We start from the raw sequence: 27,193 nt of genomic DNA, 5'->3' as shown, positions 1-27,193 counted from the left end.
ATATAATAACCTTGCTATCCATTTTAGTGGTTGTAATAATATTTAGTTACAGCTGGTTTTCTGGTAGATCTTAATAGTTAAGTATTGTGCCATCTCATTAGAAGTACTTACACTCTTGCATCTGGACATTATGCCGTCTGGGTGCAAGGCTGATGAATTGCAGGATTGACCAATAATTTGACAGTCGTGGGTTGCAAGGCTGACGGATTGCACCAAAGGAGACACAGACCACAACAAACTGCAGAGTTAGAATGGGCATGTTCTAATCGGGAGACTTGAATCCAGGGTTTCATAAGCTCTGCAAAGGCTGCTTGGAGAAATAGCCTTGGAGGTCACACATGGAGATAAATATATTTTATTCTGAGTTGGTGCCACTGCATCTAAATTAAAGCACTGTCAAATGCACGCCAAAGATCAGAGATCTGGCTCTTTGACAGTAGGCACCAAGACCGCTATGGAACCAGGTGGCATGCTTGGCAACCACCAGTAAGGAGAGTTCCAGCTGCAGCTAACTGCACCAAAGCAGAACATTTTCAAGTTGGACGCCTCTAAAGGCTGCAGTACCTATGACAGTGGTGTTGGTTGTCTGCCTAAGTTATGGAAGTAGACTTGTGTGATAATCTAAAAGTACAGTAGTTTAGCAGTCGAGATGTCCAATCCATAGCTGAAGTGCTTTCAAGTTATAATCTTTAATACTGCTATAATTTGAATATCCTTGCTTGAATCTGTTTTGTTCATTGAAGAAAAATGTTAACAGGGCTTAAAATGTAAGGTCCTGTTCCTCTAGCTCTTCTATCATTTTTAATCCACTGCAAGCATGGAGATTCTATTCACCAGGGCTGATTTTTCACTCAAATAGTGTGAAGTGCGAATTTTTGAGCCCTGTGTCAGTATAAATTATTGTCCACTGTGTAAATGACCTATTTGGCTAGGGAGAGACCTGTACTGTAGTGGTTATAGTGCTTGGGGTCTTCCTTTCGTTTTTATCTTCTGGTAAAATATATAGCCAAAATGTTATACTGAAGTTGAGGGGTATTCTCCCTCTGGCCAAGTTTGTATGCTTTTCTAATCCAACTACTGAATGCATAATATCTTAATTTCTTTAAATTAGGGGACTCGAAAAACTAAACGGTTACCAGCTTGAAAATTACTCACTGAAGGTAACTTATATTCCTGATGAAATGGCCACACAACAAGCACCCTCTCAGCAGCTACCGCAACAGCCGCAGCAGCAACACCCACAAGGGAGGCGAGGGTTTGGGCAAAGGGGGCCCCCCAGACAGGGGTCCCCTAGTGCTGCTGCAAGACCTAAACCTCAGTCAGAGGTTCCATTGCGAATGCTGGTCCCCACTCAATTTGTAGGAGCTATTATTGGAAAGGAAGGAGCAACAATCAGGAACATCACTAAACAAACTCAATCAAAGTAAGTATCTTTCATTTGATACACTGTTTAATAACCCAGCACATAAAATGTCTCCCGGATATATTAAGATGGCTATTTGTAACTTATACCAAATAGAACTACCTATATAAAATGGGAGTAACAAAATAGGAATTCCTTTGAGCACCTAGTTCTTATGACACATTTTTACTTGGTAGTCAATCGAGCCAGAATAGCTGGTATCTTGAACTTGTATATGGTGAAGGCCAGGAGATACACAAGAAATCTAGGCTTTAATATAATTGTAATATAGAAATTTTGGAGCAAAGGAAGCTTGGCGCTTTAATTCCTTATAGATCAAAACCTGGTCTTTAAAGACTGTGCTTTAATGGAATGTTCGGTTTACGTTGTTTTTGCTCTTCTATGCAGCCCTGCATTTGTTAAATAGGAGGGACATTCTGTTGTGAAATAACATCTTTAAAGGCTAGTTTTATGATGTAGAATGGCTTCAGATGTTAAGAGGTTAATAAAGAATTGATGTAATTGTTGGAACACCACAGACGTGGAGCGCAACCAGCCTTCTACACTCCAGATGTTGTGCACTACATCTCCCCTGATGCTTTGCTGACATGGCGGCAAGAGCATTATGGGAGACTTAGTGCACATCTGGAGTGCCGAAGGTTGCCTATCACCCAGAGTATAGAAAGTGCTCTGTATAAACCATACTTGCATTCCCTGCACTTTGTGACAGTCCGTAGTAATCAATAGTAGAAAAGGGATCCAGGCTTGACAAACACATTTGAAGATACCTGGAGTGCCTGGATAATGTTTCTACTATTGATATCTACCCTTTTCGGCTGGTGCCGGCCCTTGGTCCAGTTTCAGCACCCGGTACTTCACATGTTTGCAGAGTGGTTCGCTTTTTTTTTTTTTTTGTGTGTGTAAATGTCCATAGTATTGACCAGAGAGGTGGTCTGTTATAATAATCTTGATATTTTTAATTCATTCAATCACTTTCAAAGTGTGTAGTGATAGACCTTTATGAGCAGTCTTACATATTGTGCTTTTAATTTAAAATTGTAATGTTTAATTAAACATTGCATTTATTATGCCGTAGCACATTTTATGTTTCAATAACAGCTTTAAATAGCTTTTTAAAATGTATTTTTTTTTCCAAGGCATTTAAAAAAAAAAAAAAAAAATGTGTGCATCTCTTCTAAAATGTGACGGTAGCATGCTGTGATACACTAGTTCTATAATTAGAAACACAGTGAAACTAGGAGTATAGTGATGGAATCGTTAAATGAAGGAACTTCATACAGAAGGTTTTTGTCTTCTTGCTGCCATTTACAACTTATTTATTAACAGTTAATCTATTGTTTAAAACTTGCATTTGATAAGTGCAACAATTCTAAGTGCAAGCACTTGAGTAGTTATTTTTTTTTTCTTCAGTCCGGTAACCCTGCATTCTATAGACCTTCATAACTACAATAAAATGCTACCCAATTTCACTAAATGAAGTACTTCAATAGTCTCTTTACTGGTCAGTTCCTCCTCTTTCCTAAATACATTATCCGTTTCTTTGCCAGTGTCTGACACCCCTGCTTTCAGTGTGTGGTCTCTCACACCGAGAGGCTCACGCCCCTAGGTAATGTCTTTCAATTTACCAGAACATGAAAATTTAAAGGACATAGTATAGAGAACTGGATAGACTAGACAAACTGTGGTCTTTGTCCTTGGTTCCTTGCAAGATATAATTCGGTAATAGGATGGCTGGTATTTATGGGATTTGTCTGCGACTGTAGAGTGTTGACTCACCGGTTCGAGGAAAATGATTGGGTCTGTATACATTTTTTTGATAGTTTAGTAATTTATGATTGTTCCTTCTGCTAGAATCGATATACATCGTAAAGAAAATGCTGGAGCCGCAGAGAAGCCTATTACAATTCATTCGACTCCCGAAGGCTGTTCAACCGCTTGTAAAATAATTATGGAGATCATGCAGAAGGAGGCTCAGGACACCAAATTGTAAGTAAAGACCATGTGCGGTGTAAATTGTCATAACTATTTTGCGGTCCCTTCTATAGTTATTCAGTATTGGTTACTGCCTGGGGACTGAAGGTCTGCCATTTTCTAGAATCCGCTTAATTTGTTGTCAAACTATAATATTGCATTTCTCTCCAAATCCATACTGGACCAATGGAATTAGGTTTCAGCACAGGAGTTTGTGCAGTAATGTGCATTTAAAGGGAATCTATAGGGGGAAATGCTTAAGGAACTTAAATGCAGTGCTTCTAAAGTGGATTGCTTGTGTGAAACAAACTCTACTTTCAGACCTCTTCATTACAGAAATTCCCTTTTTGCCTTGACTGATTTTCATCCCTTTATATTTAAGTCTATTCGGCATCTACATAAATTACCTACCCCTTCTGTGATGCCACTCCACCGCTAAGCAGTAATTGGTGTTGAATTTTAAAAATATCCAAACTATCTTCATGTTCCACCACAGAATGTCTAAGCTGAAAAAATGTTTGCTGATGTGTTTACCACTACTAGCTGTATATCAATCTGTAAAATGTTTCCATCGAATATAGGAAGCTTATTAGTTTAATATATTTTGCATTTTTTTTAGTTAAACCTTCTCAAGATCATGTTCCAAGTTATTTGGCAGCTGAATGGACTGAAGCCATTAAGCAAATCTAGTGTCTACCATTGCACATCAAGGCTGCACAATGGCAGCCTAGTTACATTGCAGGATTAGGGTATGCCAAGATTTAGGAAAACCAAAGGGACTGCTCTCAGTCTACTTGCAGCACCACCACAACAACAATACACTGTAGGACAGGCCTGCACAACCTGGGTCCCACCTTCCCTGATGTATTGAACTACAACTCCCATGATTCTCTGGCTCTCTGTTTCATTTAATGAATCATGGGCATTGCAGTTTAAAACATCTGGGGTTGCTGCAGGTTGTGTAGACCTGCTTTAGGGTGTCTGCTACACTGATCTTACTGTGACACCAAGCACCAAAGTGTACACCATAATACCTGTAAATAGGCATCATATAAAACAAACTAAACAGTCTTTAGCTGCACTACTAATGTGCTTTTTGTAAGACTCTTGTCTGTGCATTTGCTTAAGATTCTATAAATAGTGGCAGCATATTGATAGCTTGATAAGATGTGCATTTGATTGTGCTGTTAGCTCTGTCAAGGACTCTGCAGCTCAGAGTAGCACTTGTTTGCTTCCTCGTACTAAATCTTGTATTTATTTTTTTAGCACTGAAGAAATTCCTCTGAAAATATTGGCACACAACAATTTTGTGGGTCGCCTCATTGGCAAAGAAGGAAGAAATCTGAAGAAGATTGAGCAGGACACAGACACAAAAATAACAATCTCTCCGTAAGTTTGCATTTTCATTGTTCTTTCTCCACTGCATTGCATTGTGTTCCACCATTGTTGTGCATTTATACCTTGTTTCTGCTTTTTGACCTCAGTTTGCAGGACCTAACACTGTACAATCCCGAACGTACCATTACGGTAAAAGGCAGTATTGAGGCATGTGCCAAAGCAGAAGAAGAAATAATGAAAAAAATTAGAGAATCCTACGAAAATGACATCGCTGCTATGAATGTAAGTGATTGTTCTGCATGTTCTGAATGGGTGGGAAGTAGAAATGTATTCCTATAGCATTGTACAGCCTTTAGCATAAGGCTGCAGAGGAAATGATCAAATCCGAATGGAATGATTGCTATAGAATCTTCAGGACTTTGCAGAAAGTTCAGCCTTGCTGGAAAGATTTGGACTTAACCCTTTATTTGATCATTTCTTTTAATGTATTACAGCATATGTGCTGCTTACAGCTAAAATTACAAAGATTTTATACCGTTTGCAATAATGTTACAAGGAAGCTATAGGTGTACAAATAATGTAGTAGAAACACTTATTTAAAAAAAAATAAAAAAAAAAATTATATATATATATATATATATATATATATATATATATATATATATATATATATATATATATATTGCAGCCCACCCCGAAAATTCGGCTAGGGCTTATTTTCGGGGAAACACGGGGTATATATATATATATATATATATATATATATATATATATATATATATATATATATATATATACACACCGTGTTTCCCCGAAATATATATATATATATATATATATATACACCGTGTTTCCCCGAAATATATATATATATATATATATATATATATATACACTGTGTTTCCCCGAAATATATATATATATATATATATATATATATATATATATACACCGTGTTTCCCCGAAATATATATATATATATATATATATATATATATATATATATATACACACCGTGTTTCCCCGAAATATATATATATATATATATATATATATATATATATATACACCGTGTTTCCCCGAAATATATATATATATATATATATATATATATACACATACACCGTGTTTCCCCGAAATATATATATATATATATATATATATATATACACCGTGTTTCCCCGAAAATAAGCCCTAGCCGAATTTTCGGGGTGGGCTGCAATATAAGCCCTACCCCAAAAATAAGACCTAGGCATTTTACCTTTGGCGGGACTTCCTTCTTCTATGAGGAGGGGGAGGAGCGTTGCGGGCCGCGGCATCGCGCAGCGTGATGACGACGTGCGCAGCGCCGTCAGTCTGCCTTCACGGATCTTCAGCGGAAGGATCCATTCCGGGCGGTGAGGCACCCAGTGGTAGGACTCTTTGAACTGTGAGTAGATACCGGTATTTTATGCCTGGGACTTAATTAATTAAAGAGAGGGTGGATTAATTAAAGGGGTGGTGGATTAATTAAAGGGGTGGTGGATTAATTAAAGGGGGTGGATTAATTAGAGGGGGGGTGTGGATTAATTAGAGGGGGTGTGTGGATTAATTAGATGGGGTGGAATAATTAGAGGGGTGGATTAATTAAAGGGAGGGTGGATTAATTAAAGGGAGGGTGGATTAATTAAAGGGAGGGTGGATTAATTAAAGGGAGGGTGGATTAATTAAAGGGAGGGTGGATTAATTAAAGGGAGGGTGGATTAATTAAAGGGGTGGTGGATTAATTAAAGGGGTGGTGGATTAATTAAAGGGGGTGGATTAATTAGAGGGGGGGTGTGGATTAATTAGAGGGGGTGTGTGGATTAATTAGATGGGGTGGAATAATTAGAGGGGTGGATTAATTAAAGGGAGGGTGGATTAATTAAAGGGAGGGTGGATTAATTAAAGGGAGGGTGGATTAATTAAAGGGAGGGTGGATTAATTAAAGGGAGGGTGGATTAATTAAAGGGAGGGTGGATTAATTAAAGGGAGGGTGGATTAATTAAAGGGGTGGTGGATTAATTAAAGGGGTGGTGGATTAATTAGAGGGGGTGGATTAATTAGAGGGGGTGGATTAATTAGAGGGAGGGTGAATTAATTAAAGGGGGGTGGATTAATTAAAGGGGTGGTGGATTAATTAAAGGGGTGGTGGATTAATTAAAGGGGTGGTGGATTAATTAGAGGGGGTGGATTAATTAGAGGGAGGGTGAATTAATTAAAGGGGGGGTGGATTAATTAAAGGGGTGGTGGATTAATTAGAGGGTGTGTGGATTAATTAAAGGGGGTGGATTAATTAGAGGGGTGGATTTATTAAAGAGGGGGGTGGATTAATTAAAGGGGGTGCATTAATTAGAGGGGGTGGATTTATAAAAGGGGGGTGGATTTATAAAAGGGGGGTGGATTTATAAAAGGGGGGTGAATTAATTAGAGGGGGTGGATTAATTAAAGGGAGGGTGGATTAATTAAAGGGGTGGTGGATTAATTAAAGGGGTGGTGGATTAATTAAAGGGGTGGTGGATTAATTAGAGGGGGTGGATTAATTAGAGGGAGGGTGAATTAATTAAAGGGGGGTGGATTAATTAAAGGGGGGTGGATTAATTAAAGGGGTGGTGGATTAATTAGAGGGGGTGGATTAATTAGAGGGGGTGGATTAATTAGAGGGAGGGTGAATTAATTAAAGGGGGGTGGATTAATTAAAGGGGTGGTGGATTAATTAAAGGGGTGGTGGATTAATTAGAGGGTGTGTGGATTAATTAAAGGGGGTGGATTAATTAAAGGGGGTGGATTAATTAGAGGGGGTGGATTTATTAAAGAGGGGGGTGGATTAATTAAAGGGGGTGCATTAATTAGAGGGGGTGGATTTATTAAAGGGGTCTGGATTAATTAGAGGGGGTGGATTAATTAAAGGGGGGGTGGATTAATTAAAGGGGGGGTTCAATGTACATACCGGAACCGTAAATAAATAAGCCCTACCCTGAAAATAAGCCCTAGTGTGTTTTGTGTGTCTATCCTAAATGTTAACCCCATTATGAAACCTTATTGCCTTCACCTTCCTATATTCAAAGCGTGTTGGCAGAAATCCCAAAGCGGATCCATATCGTGCATTCTGTGATTTATAAGATGCTCTCTAAAATGAGTCGGTCCAGCTGGACCATTCCTAGTGTATGAGTTTGGAAACTTGACTTGTGGGCAGAATCTCCAGCAATGTTTTTACGCTGATAGTCTCTCAAAGAAAGTTGTGGCGAGTGAGCTATGGGTGGGATGTCTTGAAGAATCCATTGCTTCAGTATATCTCGCTCACAATGGAAGAATTCTTTCAGTTTCAAGATTTGACCAGTATTCTTATATGCAAATGGTGCATACTCATCCTATTTTATCATGTTCTATCTATAACGTTTTGTAGATAACCTGTATGTTTCATAGTAGCAAAGTCTAGGCAGTTTTGTAGCCTGATACCATAGTCCGTAAACCTATTTTAATATTGTTTTGATGCATGTTTAAACATTTACAGCGTATTATGTTGCACTCTCCAGCTGATGTAATTTTAAACTGTTCTAGGTTTCAAGATAATCTATCAGGATTTAATTATTTTATATTCCTTAACTTGCAAAATGAAGAATCTACTTAAAATGGTTTCTAAAGTGCCAAATCTGATCTTAATTCATTCCTTTTTATTTATTATATATTCCTTTTTATTTATTTATTTATTTTAAATACAGTTGCAAGCCCATTTGATTCCTGGTTTGAACCTAAATGCGCTGGGACTGTTCCCACCATCTTCATCAGGAATGCCACCTCCCTCAGTTGGTGTTTCCTCACCAACCACATCCTCTTCATATCCACCATTTGGGGTAAGTGTGGTCCACTTCATAAAGAGTTTGCGTTATTGCAAATGGCACGACCACTGGACAAATCTAAACTGGGGGGTGTCGTGTTTAGTCTTGTACATTGTTAAACAAAGATCTGCACACCACATAAATTTAGTGCAGGCTCTCTGCGCTCCCCCACTGGGGTACAGGTTTATCGCTTATTGTCTCTACTAGGAACTGGGTTGTTCCAGATAGGCCATAGAATGCTCTGCAAATAGACTAACTACAGCTAACTTGACACATTAACATGTATGTAGTAATACCACGAAGAGCTGGTTGATTGTACCTGTTATATATTTTTTTGTATTTGTTTTACCTAGAAAATCAATAAAAATTCATACAATGAAAACAATTCAGTGTAGGTTGCCTCTATAGGGTCCTATCTATCAATTCCACATACAAAAGTCACTAATTGTTACAACACTAGAACAATCATATGGCTCCATTCTGATTGTAGACTTATTGACCTCAACATTAACTTTCATTTCAGCAACAGCCCGAATCGGAGACTGTTCATCTTTTCATCCCGGCATTAGCTGTAGGAGCTATAATTGGCAAGCAAGGACAACACATCAAGCAACTTTCCCGCTTTGCAGGAGCCTCAATTAAGGTAGTTTGTTTTTTTTAGAAGTACTTTGAGTGCAAGGACGAAGATCTGGAAAATCTAACAAGCTGATTAAACATTGGCTAAAATACTGTATGGAGTCTTTCCATTTTCATGATTTGGTTATTGGTTACTTCTGCTTGGCTAATGTGCATCTATTTTCCAATTCTAGTATTTTATTGGTATTCCTCACTTTTGTGTGCATGCTCCCTACCTGACCTACTACAGACAGGTGGACTTCTTGGGCTGCAGTAGAGGAATTTTACTACTTATCTACTAAAGTATATACAGGCCTGATACATTTCCTTTTGAATTCCAAGTGATGATGCTTTTATGCTTTTTCCTAATATGACCTTTTCCCCCTCTCTTTAAAGGATCAATATAGGGTCAGGAACACAAACATGTATTCCATTGCCATTTTGGCCAATCAGGACCTCCTCATACAGATGCATTGAATCAATGCATCTCTATGAGGAAAATTCAGTCTCCATGCAGAGCATGGGGACGCTGACCGGCAGGGCTGCTTACTGTTCAGCACGGAGCCAGGAAGCCCCTCCAGTGGCTATCTGAGGAGTGGCCACTTGGAGGTGTCCCTAGGGGCAATGTGAAATGGCAGTGTTGCATTAAAATGCCTGAAGGGAGCTATTCTACTCACCAGAACTATATTAACCTGTAGTTGTTCTGGTGACTATAATGTCCCTTTAGTCTACAGTTACTTTAGAAGCACTGCACTAAAATCTTGGCTCGTGTCTAGTCAAGGAAAACTCTTCGTTATTTTCCATGTGTATATGACTGACCCTGCAGTCATGAGTGTGTTTGTATTAGTCTGATGGTCATAAATGCTTGCCAAATATATTGTGTTGGTCAGATTACCGTATGAGGATTTTCTTTTGGCGTGACTTCAATTTTTATAAACATATGCAAACGTACATAAAATTTGGTCCCATGATTTAGTTTATACAAAAATACTTTATGTACTTGCTAAACAAATAAAAATCCAAAGTAACCTGTGATATATTTTCAGATTGCTCCTGCCGAAGGACCTGATGCCAAACTACGAATGGTCATCATCACTGGACCACCGGAAGCCCAGTTTAAGGTATAGTCCTAGTGAACAATTTTCTTTAATTGTGTAATGTTATTTTAGGCAGCTCTGCCAACCCTTGGGATCTAGCAAGATTCCATTCTGATACCCCTTTAGAGCAGAGTTTAGTTTTCCATTTTGTTAGTTTAAAGGGACAATATAGTCACCAGAACTACAGCTTATTGTATTTGTTCTGGTGAGTAGAATCATTACCTTCAGACTTTTTGCTGTAAACACTGTATTTTCAGAGAAGTGATAACTTCACTGGCCACTCCTCAGATAGCTGTTAGAGATCCTTCCTGGGTCATGGCTGCCTAAAATGCATCCAAACATTCAGTATCTCCTCCCTCTGCATGCAGACACTGAACTTTCCTCATAGAGATTAATTGATTCAATTCATCTCTGAGGAGATGCTGATTGGCCAGGGCTGTGTTTGAATCATGCTGGCTCTGCCCCTGATCTGCCTCTTTGTCAGTCTCAGCCAATCCTATGGGGAAGCATTGTGATTGGATCAGGCCACCACTTCTGATGTCAGCAGACTGCTTGTTTTTGTTGTTGTGGCAAACCTCATGCAGAGTTACAGCTTCTGGCTTGAATACAGTATGATTTTGCTATATTTATGGAGGCATGAGGGGCCCAGGGGGGCTAGATGGTGGTGTTAACACTATAGGGTCAGGAATACATGTTTGTGTTCCTGACCCTATAGTGATTCTTTAATAGTTTGATATTTCTCTCATTTAGTGAAGTTGTTTGCATCTTGTTTTGGTCCCAGTTTAGGCATCTCAGCCAGGATATTTACACATTATCATGCGTTTCTTGGAGGTTCAATTGTAGTAACTACCGGTATAGTGAGATCTTTAAGAACATGGTTATCTTCATCTGACGTTGGGGGTAAATTGGGCATTGTGATATGCAGATGTTCATCCAGAACTGAATTGTTTTCCTTGAAGGAAGTGGTCGAAATTGTGATTTGAGAAGGTCATACTACACAAGCTAGCCATCTTTTTCTTACTTTTTTTTTTCAACCATAACAAACATTCCTCTTTCCCTGCAGGATAACTGCACATTACGATTTTGTTTTGTACTGAGAAATTTTACCTTGCATCTCTATATAGAAATGTAGTCGCATCTAAGACTGCAATTAAAAGCCACAAGATGGCACCCTAATGTCTGGATATACGATACGTAGGCTTCATGACTTTTAAGAAAGATTCCCTTTTGTTTTTTAAGGAATCTGATGCATTTAGTGTTGTAATGTGTGGACTAAGGTTACAAGTAGACTTAAACCAAAAAAGTTACGATCTATCCGCCCTGACCAATAGCTGGTTGTTTCTTTTCCCCTTTCCCCCTTTTTGCTTTTGTACATAATTTCAGTAGGCAAGAATTCTTGGTGTGGATGCCTGGCTCACTTCCTATTACGAGCCTTACTCTTCAGCTTGCACGAAGTGAATATATTTGTGACATCTCTGAATGGTAACAAGCTTCCAGTCTAGACAGTCACATGACAAGAATCTCTGGGACAGATTAAAAATACTTTGACATCACAAGTTTGGACAAATACCAAATGAAACGAGAAGAGTGTTCCAGCAATATGTAATAGAAGCCCTCTTTTAACATGCAGCTTTATGGGAAATGTATGTTTAGAGCTCTGTAAGAATGACGAAGAGCGACTGGCATTGGGGTTGGCTGTTCTAGATGCACAGCACTTTGGGTAGGGAGGGGAAACGTAAGAACAGTATGTATACAAAAGGTTTAAATTGAAGAATAATGCTCCAATCACCTTGTGTGTCACTCAAACCACACAAAGTGCAACATATAAAGTGAATAAACCGTTAGGTGATGGCATACAAGATAGTGTATAATGGCACACACATGCAAGTTACTATATTTCAGGGTACAACCTAAAAAGACAAAGAATTAAAAATCCTAGTATAACCTGTATAAGTAACGGATAAAATAGAAGAGAAATTATTCCACTCATGTGGTGCGAAGTCGTTTAAAGTGGGCTCAGACTAAAAGCGCCTTTTGGGTATGTAGAAATGGTTGCTGAGATCAGATGCTGGTAATTGGTAGTTGGATGTTCCGCTGAATGTTGCCACTTTCCCTTGGGTTACCAAATAGACGCCAAATATAGGGGTGGTTTTAGGAACAAACTTTAATTAAATTGAAATGTGGGGGGGAAATGTGTCCCATTCATCCGAGCACTTTTTTGTCTCTCTTCCTTCTCACCAATTTATCTGTTCTAAATAACTCCTACCTATATTAAAGTGTAATTTTAATGGGGAAATATAAAAAACAATTGTAGAAATGTGCTGCCTCTTGGTTCCCATTTTGAGCTTTTGTATACAGAGAGGGGCTTTCCGCTAATATCTATTAACCACAGTGCATCTTTGCTATGCAGGATTTTTGTTTTTTTAACTCTGCCAAAAATGTAAACTTTTTTTTCTTTTTCACTCACTTTTGTACTGTATAGCTCTGTGTTAACCCAACATACCCACAGACTCCTAACAAGTCGTCTGCATGCTGTGCTATAGATATTGTGCAGGGGTACAAATAGAAGGGAATAACCCTTCACTGTAATGCAAAAGGGACAATCGAACAGGGTTATCCGCTAAAGTAAGAATTCAAAGTGAATTTCAAATCGAAGATTCCAGTTCAGCTGCTTTTGCCTTAAGTTCACTTTAGTGAAATACCCTGTAAATGTGGAAGGAATACTCGATTAATGTTATGTTACCCTCCATGTTTTATAGCTGAGGGTATTTTAACAAATCCCAACTTGCCCACCAGCTATCCTGTTGACTGTTTTGGGAAACCCCTTGTCCCATAACCCGTTCAAGGAGCATATGTGGTTAATGGAGAAATAGCCAATTACCTTTTATTTTTGTTTGGGGGGGTTCTGCAAATTTCACTTTGCTAAAACCTTTCACAGTTTTTGTTGCACGGCTGCGTCTTGCTTGGAGGAAGCGGTCAATGTAATTGTTGCTTCCATGCCTCTTAGTCGGAGGGCAGGTAATGAAGGAAGAATTGATGTGGTTTACAGGCTTATTTTGCCACTCGTATGCAATTCAAAGTATGTTGTCATTCAACAAGATGGCACTATGCAAGCTTGCATCAACATACCGAGGGTGCCACTCTTTGCCAAATCATTGTACTCTTCACTTATTACCCGACTAAATAAATAAGTACTAGGGGAGCATTGCAGTTGAGAGCTTCTTAAATGCAAGTAATCTGCAAAAATTTAAACCTCAAATATGTGATGATGGATAGTGTCATAATTTGAAAGGAACACTTGTACACATCTTATTTGTTTATACTCTATGAATAGTTCTTGATGGAGGGCTTTTGAGCTGTACGCATATCACATTTGACTTTTGTGTAATAGAGCACATCATTGTTGAGACTTTGTAATTTTTTATATATATATTTATTTATTTGGACAGTATATTCAATGTTAATCCGTTTTGGCTAAATATCGCAAGCTGCAGTTTGGGTTAAATATTAAAAGCTTACAAGAATCACTTTTGGGTAGATCTAAATGTTGCACATTAATCCAGAGTAAACTTCTGGCATGCCAGCATATTTTATTTTTATATATATTTTTTATGTAGATAAATAGTAACTGCTTTGTCCAAAATATTTTTTTTTCTTTTTTTTGTGATTATCAGGGCATTCGAATTCATTAAGCCCATTATTGTGAGCTATTTTTCAAGCAACTAGTATCTTTATAATGGATGGAGCAGTAAAAAATATACATTTTGACAATCTTAATTTTTCAAGATTTTAGAACGGAGTGTAAACAAGTTGGTATAGGTTGAATAGATAAGATAATAGTTGTGCTCTGTTGCAGTTTGGCAAGTTTCATTACAGTACAATTATTCATATCCGGCATTTCACTAAAAGATAATTCCTAACTTTAAAAAGTACATGGCTACCGTTTGTACGAAGGGTGTGCTACGAATGTGAGTAGATTTACGTTTTAAGGGTAGTTAGGGATGGAGTGGAGAAACAAAAATGTTTTCCAATCCAAAGGCCTACATTTCCCGACCGAGGTCTCCTTTATTCTCAAAGCTTTAAATGTGACAGTTCTAGAGTAAAATATTTCTCACCAATCGGGAACATAAATTTTTCCTTCTATAGAATTATTCTAGGGTTAGCATGTTATTCCTCAGTAATTGTGTGTAATATAGTATAATAGGAGGGCTACTTGGTCCCAGCTGTATCTAGTTGATTTGGGGTTTTGTTCTGTAAATTTATGTTTGTATTTACTCGATCTCACATTATTAGTGGCACTCTAGGCACTTGTGTTATCATGCTTTGCATAGGCGTACTCAAAATTGGTACGATGTGATTAGGTAACTTCTCTTTCCCAATTGTTTTAGATCAATGAAAGTATTGATATTAATGCATAGTTTTGGTAAAAGTAAGGTATGTAAAAACATAGCTACATTATTTAAAATTTTTATTTTTTTGTGTGTAAATCCCTTAGGCCCAAGGAAGAATCTATGGGAAACTGAAAGAGGAAAACTTCTTTGGACCCAAGGAAGAAGTCAAGCTGGAGGCCCATATTAAAGTTCCCTCTTATGCTGCTGGACGTGTTATAGGCAAAGGAGGCAAAACTGTAAGTGTGTTTTTTTTGTTTTTGTTTTTTTCTTCCTAAAATTAATGATCTACTCATGACTTGTATGAGACCAGTATTAATGGAATTAGATCTCTACATCTACATTGCAAAATAGGCCAATATGCATTGCACTGGCATAATAAATGCCACATTAAAAATAAGAATTCCTGAGCATAGCGAGTGAGGTATGACCAAATATAGTTCATCTATACGATATTCATAGTGCTGGGGTTGCCTGCTATGGAGTCAGTCCTGGGGCATTGAGTAGGCCACATTAGAAGTTTATGGCAGAGTTGTACACCTATACTGGTTCCTAGAAACCAATATTATGCAATTGTATCTCTCACTAGCCTTTGAGCATGCTAAACTCCACTACAGGAAGAATTGTTGGAAATGCCCAATGTGTACCGTTAGGCATGCCTAAAGATTGGCTTCCAAAATACTTAAAATTGTCAGTTCCATACAACTTTTTTTTTTTTATGATCTCAAAAAGAAAATTCCAACTTAAGGCATTCAGTATGGATCAGCATAAATAATGGAAATATTATCCCCTAATAGGTGGAAGCTCTCCTGTTTAAAGGATATTTCAATTATTTACTCTAAAAAGAAGCATTAAGAGAAATGTGTTAGCTTTGTTATATATCAAGCAATGAGAAGTTTCTCAAAGCAAGCACTTTTAATAACGCTAAAGGAAATTTGCAACAATCCTAGTGCTTAAAGGACCACTCTAGTGCCAGGAAAACAGACCCCCTCCCGCCCGGCTCTGGAAAGGGGTAAAAACTTACCTTTTTCCAGCGGTGGGCGGAGAGCTCTCCTCCTCCGATCCTCCTCTTCTCCTCCCCGTCGGCTGAATGCGCACGCGCGGCAAGAGCTGCGCGCGCATTCAGCCGGTCACATAGGAAAGCATTCATAATGCTTTCCTATGGACGCTTGCGTGCTCTCACTGTGATTTTCGCAGTGAGAATCACGCAAGCGCCTCTAGCGGCTGTCAGTGAGACAGCAACTAGAGGAAATAGGGGAAGGCTTAACCTATTCACAAACATAGCAGTTTCTCTGAAACTGCTATGTTTATGAAAAAATGGGTTAACCCTAGAAGGACCTGGCACCCAGACCACTTCATTAAGCTGAAGTGGTCTGGGTGCCTAGAGTGGTCCTTTAAGAAAACATGCACACAACACCAGAAATGTGTTGTGTACAGAAAGTTAATCACCTGACCAAATAAGATCCCTGAGGATCCATACACAACAATACTGCCAATATCAAAGTATGGTATACCCATCTGGGATGTATGTTGTCTGTCATCAATGTCCCTCTATCGTGAGGGATTGTGTTGATGACAAAAGCTACTAGAACAGACCCTTATCGATGAGCTATTTGATGTAGTCAGTTTGGAGCTAGGTCAATCCTAATGGGGTAAATAATCACTCATTCATTAGTGTCACTGTTATGTAGTCTTGATGTATCCTATATCCTCTTCTGATTGCAAGCTTTTGTCACTTTTAACCTCTAAAGTAGCTAGACTTATGCAGTCTGTTTACCACAGGCAGCATATCACTGCGAGGGTAGCAGTAAGTTTGCATTTAAACAGATGACCGTATTGGGGGTCACAGCACCTTCGTGTTAGCCTCTGTTTATTGGCCTTTGTGTCTTTTTATGATGAACAGTAAATGGCAAAATGTGTTTCGCATAAACACTCAAGTTAGTTGGCTACACTTGCTTGTCCCAAAGTCTAACACAATACATAAAGCATGTAGGCCTCGTCATGAGGTTTAGTTGTTAAGTATAAATAGAAGCCTTGAGAGAGATTCTTCTTGAGCCAAAATGTTGGCTTTTATGATTTAATAAATCTTCCTTGGGCCACTCTGTATGTGCCCAGTTCTAGATAAAATTTACAGTAAAATAATTGCCATAAACACACACTACAGTTTAAAAAAAAAATAAAAAAATGCTTTGATAACAAATTTTCTCTGAGAGACCATTCCATTGGAGAAAATACCTCATAGGCCATCTGCTTTAAAGGAACACTACAGGCACCCATGAAAGTGGTCTGGGTACAGTGTCCCTGTCAGTTTATCAATAACTGCAATAATTACATTGCAGGGTTATACCCCACCACTAGTGGTTGTCTACCAGATCTGGCGTTCCTGGCAATTGATCGCCGAACAGATGCTGGACGTCCTCGCTCTCTGCATGAGGACATCCAGCGTCGGCTAAAACCCCAATCTCCACAGTCTTCAGAGATATAGATTGTTGGATCAGACTGCTGGGTTAGAATTTGCCATGAACCTTGTCAGTCATGGATGAATCAATCTTTGTGTCAACAATGATTAGACTGGTGATATTTCATAGGGAGAGTTCTTTAAAGGGTTACTTAAAGCACTATGACCACTTCAAATAAATTTTCTGGCAGCATGGCTTCCTTGTCCTCCTGTCAGCCCATCCATCCAGCAAGGGGGAGTGATGTTAGTGGAGTATGTTAAGGTTGAACTTAAATATTCCTGGTTTCTGGCCCGTTTCTAGACTGATTTGAATTTCACTTACATGGGTCTTGTACAAGTTACTTCATGCTTTCATTTACCTATACACGCATGCATACAATCTCCAGTTTTCTCAAAACATATCTGCAACACATAGGTATGTCACAGAATACATATTTTATGCAACATAAGCCACAAGTGTAATTTTATTTTATAAATTTGGTTTTAGGTAAATGAGCTTCAGAATCTAACCAGTGCAGAAGTTGTTGTTCCACGTGATCAAACACCAGATGAAAATGATCAAGTGGTGGTTAAAATTACAGGCCACTTCTATGCAAGCCAGGTATGTCGAGCTCAAATGTGCGTTGTGTTTTTGGTTTCCTTTCCTGTGTTTTTTGTTTTATCCAGATATTTGTTTTTTGCCTGGATAAGATTTTTTTTTTAATTTTGTTTTTGTCACATGTAACCATGAAGAGAGCAATGCATGGCCAAAGTTGTCTTGTCCCAAAGGTTTCATAATATTTGAAAATATTTTGGAACCTTTTGGACAAGACAACTTTGAAAGCAAATGCACTAAGATGAAATTAAAGGCTTGTTTGGTAAGCATTGTGTTTAGTGTGGTGGAAGAAGCAATTGACAAGTTATACTTACTGAATAAGTTTCTCATAAATCAAATGTAAGAAATAAATAAATACAAGAGTGTTTACGTCTAACATTTATTTATTTATTCATTTCAGCTTGCACAGCGAAAAATCCAGGAAATTCTCGCTCAGGTAAGAAGACAGCAGCAACAACAACAGAAAACCGTGCAGAGCGGACAGCCCCAGCCAAGACGAAAATAGAGGTTCAAGAAAATGGCCCTTCACAGAGACAGATGCCAGACCAAAGACAGACTGAGTAAAAGACAGGTTAACCACACTTGTCAGTGCTACGTGGCTAAAGTTTCCACCTAGCTCGTCACCTGTTTGAGGACCAGGCAACCAGTCCGCTGTCTCTGAGAATGTATTCTTTAGGCTCTCAAACTTTTGGAATCCAGCTTTAAAAAAGGAAAAAAAAGAAAAAAAAAAGGAAAAGAGAGGAAAAATAAGGACCCCTTCACTTCCCTTTTGATCTATTCTCACAAGTTAACATAAACCTTGTTAGTCTTTTTTTTTTTTTTTTTTTTTTTTTTTTATTCTTATTCCCCAACAATTTTAGAACTTTGTTTAATGAAGCTTTCTCTTATGAGTTCTCTGGTTCAAAAAGAAAAGGCATTGCTCTTATACGTCCAGATGTATTAGAAAAAAAAAGAGAAAAAAAAGAATTAGTAGAAGGTGGGGATTATTGGTGGGTTAGTGTTGATGAAGGGTATTGACGAGATTAAGTGTTAGTCCCAGTGTTGAACAAGTGGCATTTTTTTTTAATTTGGTTGCATTTTTACTTAACACTGCCATGAATAACCTAAGGGAAGTGTAGAAAGGTGTTGGCCAGGGCATAAAAAGATAAATATGCATTTTACTAAACTACCTCAGGCATTTAGTACCTCAATGAGAAATTGTTCCTTTTTATTTTATTTTTTTCTTTGTTTTTGGTATTTTGTATACTTTATAAAGCTAATAGTTCTTGAGCATTTTATTTTTTTAATAAAAATAAAAGATCAGCCAGCAGTTAGAAGCACAGATATATTTCAGAATTATTAGCAGAATGGTGCTACTTGCTGTTGGCTGATGGGAGTAAAAGATGGAGTGTTGCCTCGGATTTCGTGAGGCCTTCCAAACCATCATTTTGCTAGAAAGTTCAGTGAATGTTCAAATATAGATCCTGAAAAAAAAAAACATAAAAAACCGCCACCATACTGATAGCAGCAATGCCGTTTATTTTTCTTTTACTATAGGATAAAAATAGTTTGACGGTACTTTTTCTGGGAACAGGACACAAGGAAGTGATGGAAAGAGGCCGGCTGGGTTTGGGAATATATTTTAATGGTATAAGACTGGATATATATTTTTTTTATTTTTGTGGGGCGGATGGGGTCTTTTTATTTTTCCATTTTATTTTATTTTTATTTTTTTTATTTATTTTATTTTGGGGGTGGGGGTTGTGCTGCTTGGTTGAATGCAATGAACCCTTTGTGCCTTTGACCATCACTACCTAATACTACATTTAAACATTTGCAGCCTGTTTGAACTTTGCCATTCTGTTCAAAGAGCAAGCTTCATCATCAGTTTGGTAAATAAAAGAAAACACTTGATCTATGGGAGCATATATAGATATATAATTATATATAAATATATATTTCCTTTTTTTATTTTTTGTTTTTTGTTTTAATATATAACTTTTTTATTTTTTTTATTTTATTCTTTCCTCTCCTCCCCCACAACCCTACCATGACCATCAACTGATGCTTCCCATCAGATCAACACATTACGTTCAGTTACCGTGACTGGGGGGAGAGGGAACTGGGGATGAATCAAACACATGTTTGATCACATGTAAGCAAACGACAGGTGTAAGTTTACATATCCAGCAGCAGTAAAAAAAATAAATAAATAAAAGGGCCACACAAAGCCACTTGGAAGGTTTAAAAGCTGAATACAACAGTCTATTCTGGCTTAAAATAGCTACAGCAGGGTTTATGCACATGTTTCGTTTTTAATTAAAATTTATTTTTGCAAACAACCATTAACCCTTTTGCTGCCAGAGTTGCAAAATGAGTTTTTGCTGTACGTCTCTGACAGCTCAAGGGTCATAAAGTAAAAACACATTCAAAAGGCAGGGATAAAAGGAAAGCTACCAAATTCTTTTTAATTTCAGAATGTAATTTGAATGATGATTGTGGTAATATTACACATTCAAGTTTCTACAATAAACTTCAGTCTACCTCAGTTTTGAAAATGTGGCAACACTTGGTGCATAAAGACTGCTGTGTGTGTGTATATGTGTGTGTGTGTGGTCTTAACAGAGCCATGCGATTTACCTCTGAACCTTTATTTTTGTGATGTTTTTGTGCATGAGATGATCAATCACCATGCTGCACTGATTTGAGGGGCACAACTAGCAAAACCATATGTTTCACCATTTTGTTGATCTACCTCTTAGATTCATATTGAAATAGAGGCATTTCTTCATAGAATAGATATTTTTTCCCAAAGATCATTGTTGTACAGCTTAGAGATCCTTTTTTTTTTTTCTTTTTTTTTTTGCCTCCTTTCTTTTCCCCACCCACCCTCGCTCCCCTCCTCCCTTCTTACCTTCTTGCTCTATTTTTCCTCCTAATTTTGAAAATAGTCTGAAGTGTTTTTTTTTGTTTGTTTAGTTTTTTTTTTCTTTTCTTATCCTACATCTAAATTACTAATTTGGTTAAAATAAATAATAAAAAAATAAATAAACTTGGAACCTATGTTGTAGTTTTAAGAAAAATAAGGTGTTTTTTTTTTTCTTCTTCTTCTTGACGAGAGTGACTTCATTTAGTGTTTAGAATTTTTTTCTTTTCCTACATTGATAAAAAAAATACTGAACTATGAAAGTCATTAAATAGCATATTGAACTTTTAGTTGAGTCTCGAATATAGGCCCAACTTTCTTTTTCTTAACATGTTGAAGCAGACATAACTTGATTTATTTTCCATAAATTTTACTTTACAGATAGGTGCTGCATATACATCTGCTGATTTAAATACTGTCATATCTCTTTAAATTTCTAGACTGTTAGTGTGGTAATCATGTTATTTTCAATTGAGACTTGGTAAATTGGAGTATTTTGGCAATAGATACAGTAGAAAGTAATACTGTAAATGAGTTTAATATCTGCAAAGCATGGATCATTTTTCATCTGTAATGTGCCCCCAACGCAGCTCCACTTGCCAGATGCCTCTGAATGGAATAAAGAGTTTAACTCCTATGTTTGAGCCTCTTGTGATTTTATTTATTTTCTGTTTTAAATGGACATTTTAAAGGGAAATCTTCAAACTTGCCTTTTAGGTTGTCCATCCTTATCTTGTGGTACTTTATGTGAAAGGAGTGCCAAACGAGAAGAAAAACATTATAAGGTAATTCACTAAAGTGATAATTTTTGGGAATTCAACATAAATTTCATTTTTTTTTTTTTTTAATTTTTACAGAAAGTGCAGATTTCAAAAGAGATTGATACTCTTATGAATTTAACTTGTTACGCCTCTGGACTGTAACGCAATTGGTCCTGTTACTTCTGGGTTTCGTTAGCTATGTGAAGCCACAATTGTCCAGAGCACCTGCCTTGCAAAGACTTCTCATGGAGCTGCACTGGAGAGTCTGTGATTTGACAGCCACAGAGTCTGGGTGGGGTTAAGAAGGAGGGGGACTTGCAAAGGCTTCAAATAAGAGGACTGCCGTTTTTGTTAGCTGTTTTAGGTTTAGGTATACCCCCAATGGGAAAATGCGTAGTATTTCTACTGAACAGAGATTTGCATTTTTATTTGGTTAGTGAAGTGCCCATTTGAGGACAAAATGGCTAAACTGAAAGGATAGCTGACTTGGATCATTTCCCTGTTACCCAGCTGCTTTGGCCTGAAAGGATTACCCCAAGTACAGAAATGTATATTAAAAAGGTTTTAATAAAATACAATTCATGGTTTGAGTAAGCCTTAATGACTGGCATGCTCCCCAAAAGAAAAGTAATCTTGCTTGAATCCTGCGCTCAGGCAAAGTTCTCCCTGTAGCTTAATCCTCCCCCAGCACAGTCACATCACCTCACTACATTGGTAGGCACATGCCAGAGGACAGACCAAGGGGAGGACTGAAGCAGCACAGAGCAGGGGGCCATACCGCTTCCCCATTGGTTATCAGTCTCCAACATATGCCACATGCACATAATTCACATTAGCTAGCCCAGATAAATGTTCTGGGCTAGCTAATGAGACTGCGTGAGGAAGAGTTACACCTCTGGCAGCAATGTTTTAGTTTTTTTTTTTTTTTTTTTACATTCTTTATATTTGGAGCTCCATTTCAGATACATGCTTATTTATTGACAGTTGACAAGTGCCATATGATATAACAACTTATAGGTAGAAGATTTGATTCACTTCTTTCTTTGTGGAACATACAGGCACTTGTCTAGGTAAATAGAACCATCGAGGAGACACATTTTAGAGAAACACTAGACTTGGGTAGAAACAGGCAAATACATGCCTTGAGTAACAGACTAGTGAATCTACTGGCATAGAATAAATACTGTAAACTATGAGAAAAAGGAAAAAACACTGGTTGCTAGAAACTAATATGTCAAACTTAAAAAAAAAAAAAAAAAAAATTTTGCAAACATTGCTGTTGAGATACAAACAGGTGTAAGGAGAAGTCGGCTAGGAAGCTGGAACTATTTACCATAAGCGGGCCCATGCAGGCAAGTCAATCTTTGGCCAATGCCCAGCTCGGGGCCTCACTATTGTAGCTGCAAGGCACCGCATTATCCAATTCCTGGGCCTGAGAGGCTGGCTGCCAATATATGGAGGTTGCTGAGGGAAATGGCGCAATTTGGACGAGGTAAGACCTCTTTCCAGCCCCAGACCTGTTGAAGACAGGCATCTTGATACCACAGACTTTGCTGTGAGTCCTTCCCATAGTGGGAGCATCGGAAAGCCAAGGTGTTAAGTCGGTGGGGTGGGCGATGCTGTAGGGGGGCTGCTCCCAAAAAAGGCCCGCTTGGCACCCTGCATTGGCCTCTTTGCACCTATATCTGAGGTTGTTGTGGCTCTGGGACCATACGCGTTTCCAGTTACGCCCAAAAGCGTTGGGAAATCGTGGTATGGCGTCTGAGAGTGCTCAACCAAGCTGTGATGTTCTCAAACGGCTTGTATAGGAGGATGCCTTAAGAGGCGTGTCCGCCATTTTGTTCATCGGGAACCAATAAAGGGGAGTGCTGCAAGCAAGTTGGGACCGGGATAACCGGCCGAGGGCTCAGACTGTATGCAGCAGCCGTCTCTCCCATATCAGCCATGGCAATAGGCCGCATGAACATATCAGGTATTTCTGTTAGTAAGGCCAGCTTAAAGGGAAACTCCAGTGAAAGGAAAACAATCTGTCCCCTCTCCCTCCCACCTCCCAATCCCCGGTTGCTGAAGGGATGAAAACCCCTTCAGTAACTTACCAGAGGCAGCGACGATGTCCCACAACGCTGCTTCTTCCGCCGCCCCTCTCAGTGATTGCGTCGGCCGGTGGGAAACTGATCCCGCCCACCGACCAGGGAGACCTAATGCGCATGTGCCACTAGAGGTGAAGTTATCCCTGCAAGGTAATTATTGCAGTTTATAAAAAAAAAAAACTGCAAGAATTACACTTGCAGGGTTAAGAGTAGTGGGACCACTCCAATGGGCAGAAGTGGTCTGGGTGCCTGGAGTGTCCCTTTAAGTGGTATCTTTGTTGACACAATGATATCCCCTCTCAATTGCTGACCCTGGTAAGTCAAGTTATGACCTTTTGCTGATAAAAAGTTAAAATCATGAGTAAATGCAGGAGCTACTGTGGCTTGTCTGCTTTGCTTGGTGGTTAGGCCCCACCCCCCTGGCAGCACTGGGTTTTAACTCTGTATGTGCACCATTTAAAACTGAAATGCTGCACATACAAACTCAAAGCACCACCATTTAAAAATTACTGAAGTAGGTATGGTGCACGGAGTAATTTTTTATAATAGAATTTCTTTGAATTCCCAACAACCCTCAATTCAGTGAATAACCGTGTAGGAGTAGGTTTTTAGAATGGCCTTGTTACTGGCAATTATAAAGCGCCAACATATTCCGCAACACTGTACAAATAGGAGGGTAAAAATACAAAAGGTAAAGAGGGCCCTGCCTGTGAACCACTGAAGCCCTTTTATACATATATACATGTACAGATAGGTATACAGTATTTCTCTTGTGTGCAGACTCTTTCCACACCTGGATGAGATGCACACATCAGGTATTATCCAATAATCTTACTGGACAGGTATTTATAGGACATGTAATTTATCCTCCAAGTACGCTACTCCAATTTTTTTTTAATTTGTCTGATTCTTTAACCCCTTAAGGACCAAACTTCTGGAATAAAATGGAATTATGACGTGTCAGACATGTCATGTGTCCTTAAGGGGTTAAAGGAAATTATCATGTCTCTGGAAATTGTACTTTTTTTTTTTTTTTTTTTATTAAAAAATAAAATTGAAATCACATGGATTGTTTTTTAATTCTTTATTTTTGTGTGCATATGATTAACAGACAATCTGACAATGCCTCAACAGCATTGGCAAGACCTTGAATTGGACAAGGCATAATAGTGACAAGGCATGCGAGTATACTGCACAATTTTTCAATGTTGCATAGAGTACAAGCTGAGCTGAACAGCTGATACCAGAAAAGTTTATTGTATGTGTAAAAGCCCTATAAAGGGTTAAATGTGAAAGGGTTTATAAAATACCCCTTCCTGTCTTATTGGAGATTCTTGGCTGATATCAGCAAATCTAATGGCTACAGTAGGACTCACCAAGGTGAGCTTATGTATTCAAATGGCCATTGGAATAAAACTAAAGAGCCTCCATTTTGTTTAAATGTACATAGGGATTTAGGCCAGAGCGCAGGTAATGTTCTTTGTTTTTACTAAGCAGACATGTTAGCTTGAGGTTAGTAGGTGACAGGCTATCTGGAGACATGTCTAGTGGAAGTAATAAGACATTTTAAAATCATGTCATATTATGCAAATGAGTGTCATAACAGTGACATCAGAAACAATAGGGTAGCAGGTCAGAGGTGATAGCCTATCTATCGTGGCTTGCACTTCGCTGGCATTCAGTGCAGTCCGGTACCAGGAGTTTCACTGTGTATGCGATAAGTCCCGAAGCCTCTAAGTGTTAGAGTCTGTGGGCACACAGCAGGCCCTCCAGGTCTCAACGAGTGTAAAGTCATCCTATACCCTTGCTGGGCTGAAGTCCCAACCTGGAGTGCAGATTGGCACTGTGATGCCCTGATGAGATGTCTTCCCAGCCCCAAGGTCGCGGTAGGTTATGCACCAACCTGTCAGGAACCTGGGAGATTGCGTAATTCGTGCGCTTTGCTTGTAGGGTTGGGCGGCAGGCCCTGTGAATCAGTCGCTTGAGTGTTGGTAGGAGTTTTCTGTCCTGTTGCTTGTTCGCTGCCTTGCGTGTTCGAGCGCTGGAAGTCTAGGTCTGTATAGCCCCTAGATGCTGTCGCTGGTTCAGATGGTTAGTAGGTCTCCGCTGGAACAATAGCCGGAGCGAAGGTTGGAGCGTGGTCTGCCGCTGGAGTCGAAGTGTGGCTCTGTGCGATTTCAGCTTACGAGGTGTAACCCTCTTCCCTCTTGGTAATTAAGAAGAGGTCGCACTCCTGTTGTTCTGCGGCTTGGGTTTGCATGTTAGGAGAGAGGCAGGATGCTGTCGAGGCCTGTTTCCCTGAGGCAGTCTGTCTGAGAGTGGCATTTGTCTTCGTGTTTGATCTTTAGGCTGCAGCGAGGTTGTCGCCATGTGCCTTTCCAATCGTGCCCAGAACTCCTGTCTCTGGGAGGTGCTCTCTATGCTGCTGCCTTCTGCCTTACCGGTTGGTATCAGGCTCTGCTCCATCATGTAAGGCCCTCCCGCAATTTTAGCAGACATGGGTGGATGCTCTGGAGGTACAGGTGCTGTCTGTAATGGCATCAGGACTGAGTGGGTTGGCTCGGTAGGGACTGGGATAACCCCCGCCGGTCCAGGGCATGGGGGGGGTGAGGGGGATGTCGGAGCGAAGGTGGACTGCTCAGCAGACTTGAGAGCGGGGAAGTCGGCTGTCCCTCCCAAGCCCCGTCGCCCAGTCCAGTTTAGGGTTTTATGAACTGGACTGTAATTTAGTGCTGGATGTGAACCATAGACTTAAAACATGCTGTCCTTGGGAAGGATAGAAAGCCTTTGCTATGGTGCATATTGTGTGCGTGCACAACATGCACAGGTATGGACACAATTGATATAATCATAGATTCAAGTTCAGGGCTGCTTGGTTGACAGCTCTGTCTATAGTTTTTTTTGGCTGAGGGTTCTTAAAGTACTGAGCAGTTCTTAAATAAATGTAAAGTGCCATTGGTGCATAGACTGACCTTTTAATGCAAATGTATAATGTATTATTGTGGCAGTCACGTTTGCAGGTTTTTTTAATTTAAGTTTGCCTGTTTATTTTTATATAAACACTTAAAAAGTAAGGTAATTTTTTTTTATTATTTCTTTAAATCCCAAACCGTGTAATCTTTGGGCATGGATTGTACTAAATTTAATTTACCCACAATCCATCAGTCATGTGATTGACATATTTACATACCTCTGTCCTGACCGAGTCCAGAAACAGAATATATGATCTGTGCGTGAAGACCATGCCTAAACGTAGACATAATGGACAAAGATAAGCTATATGGTTGTGCATGATAATTGAAATCCAGTGCAAGTCAGAAAAGATCATAGATAAATACAAGTGGGTGTGGAAAGTAAAATCGGTAACCCCTTAAGGATGGCGGAAATTGAACAAGTTCTGATTGAAGCAAAATGTAAAAACAAACTGGAATTTGACTATTGGTCTGTACAACCATAATTCACCTCTTTCATATTAATTGCACCCACACTACTTATATATGAATTTGTTCAGAAGAAACAAGGCTTTCATTTCACATCAAATATTTAGCTATGAAACAATTTAATATGAATAAAATATAAAAAACAAAACAAAATGAGAAATTAAATGTAATTTTTTGTTTTGCATGGCATTTTAACTGTGAATGTCATATGGTTAGCTTTTACATCAATATAATACACATATTTGTGTTCAGCAA

The 27,193-nt window shown here is 38.8% G+C and overlaps 1 protein-coding gene across 1 annotated transcript in view; it reads left to right on the top strand.

The window, feature by feature from the left end:
• IGF2BP3 (insulin like growth factor 2 mRNA binding protein 3) overlaps positions 1-18,708 on the top strand; it is an 85,710-nt gene extending 67,002 nt beyond the window's left edge. Inside the window, exons 6-15 of the mRNA XM_063450713.1 lie at positions 1,112-1,423; positions 3,275-3,409; positions 4,661-4,783; positions 4,879-5,014; positions 8,473-8,604; positions 9,113-9,232; positions 10,251-10,325; positions 14,797-14,928; positions 17,635-17,748; positions 18,143-18,708. Of these exons, the coding sequence (XP_063306783.1) occupies positions 1,112-1,423; positions 3,275-3,409; positions 4,661-4,783; positions 4,879-5,014; positions 8,473-8,604; positions 9,113-9,232; positions 10,251-10,325; positions 14,797-14,928; positions 17,635-17,748; positions 18,143-18,247 (1,384 nt within the window). The 3' untranslated portion in view covers positions 18,248-18,708. The remainder of the gene's footprint in view (positions 1-1,111; positions 1,424-3,274; positions 3,410-4,660; positions 4,784-4,878; positions 5,015-8,472; positions 8,605-9,112; positions 9,233-10,250; positions 10,326-14,796; positions 14,929-17,634; positions 17,749-18,142) is intronic.
• Positions 18,709-27,193: the final 8,485 nt, after the last annotated feature.

This window comes from Pelobates fuscus, chromosome 4 (genome assembly GCF_036172605.1).
Source record: "Pelobates fuscus isolate aPelFus1 chromosome 4, aPelFus1.pri, whole genome shotgun sequence".
Taxonomy (NCBI): domain Eukaryota; kingdom Metazoa; phylum Chordata; class Amphibia; order Anura; family Pelobatidae; genus Pelobates; species Pelobates fuscus.
This window is presented reverse-complemented; position numbering and strand designations above follow the sequence as displayed.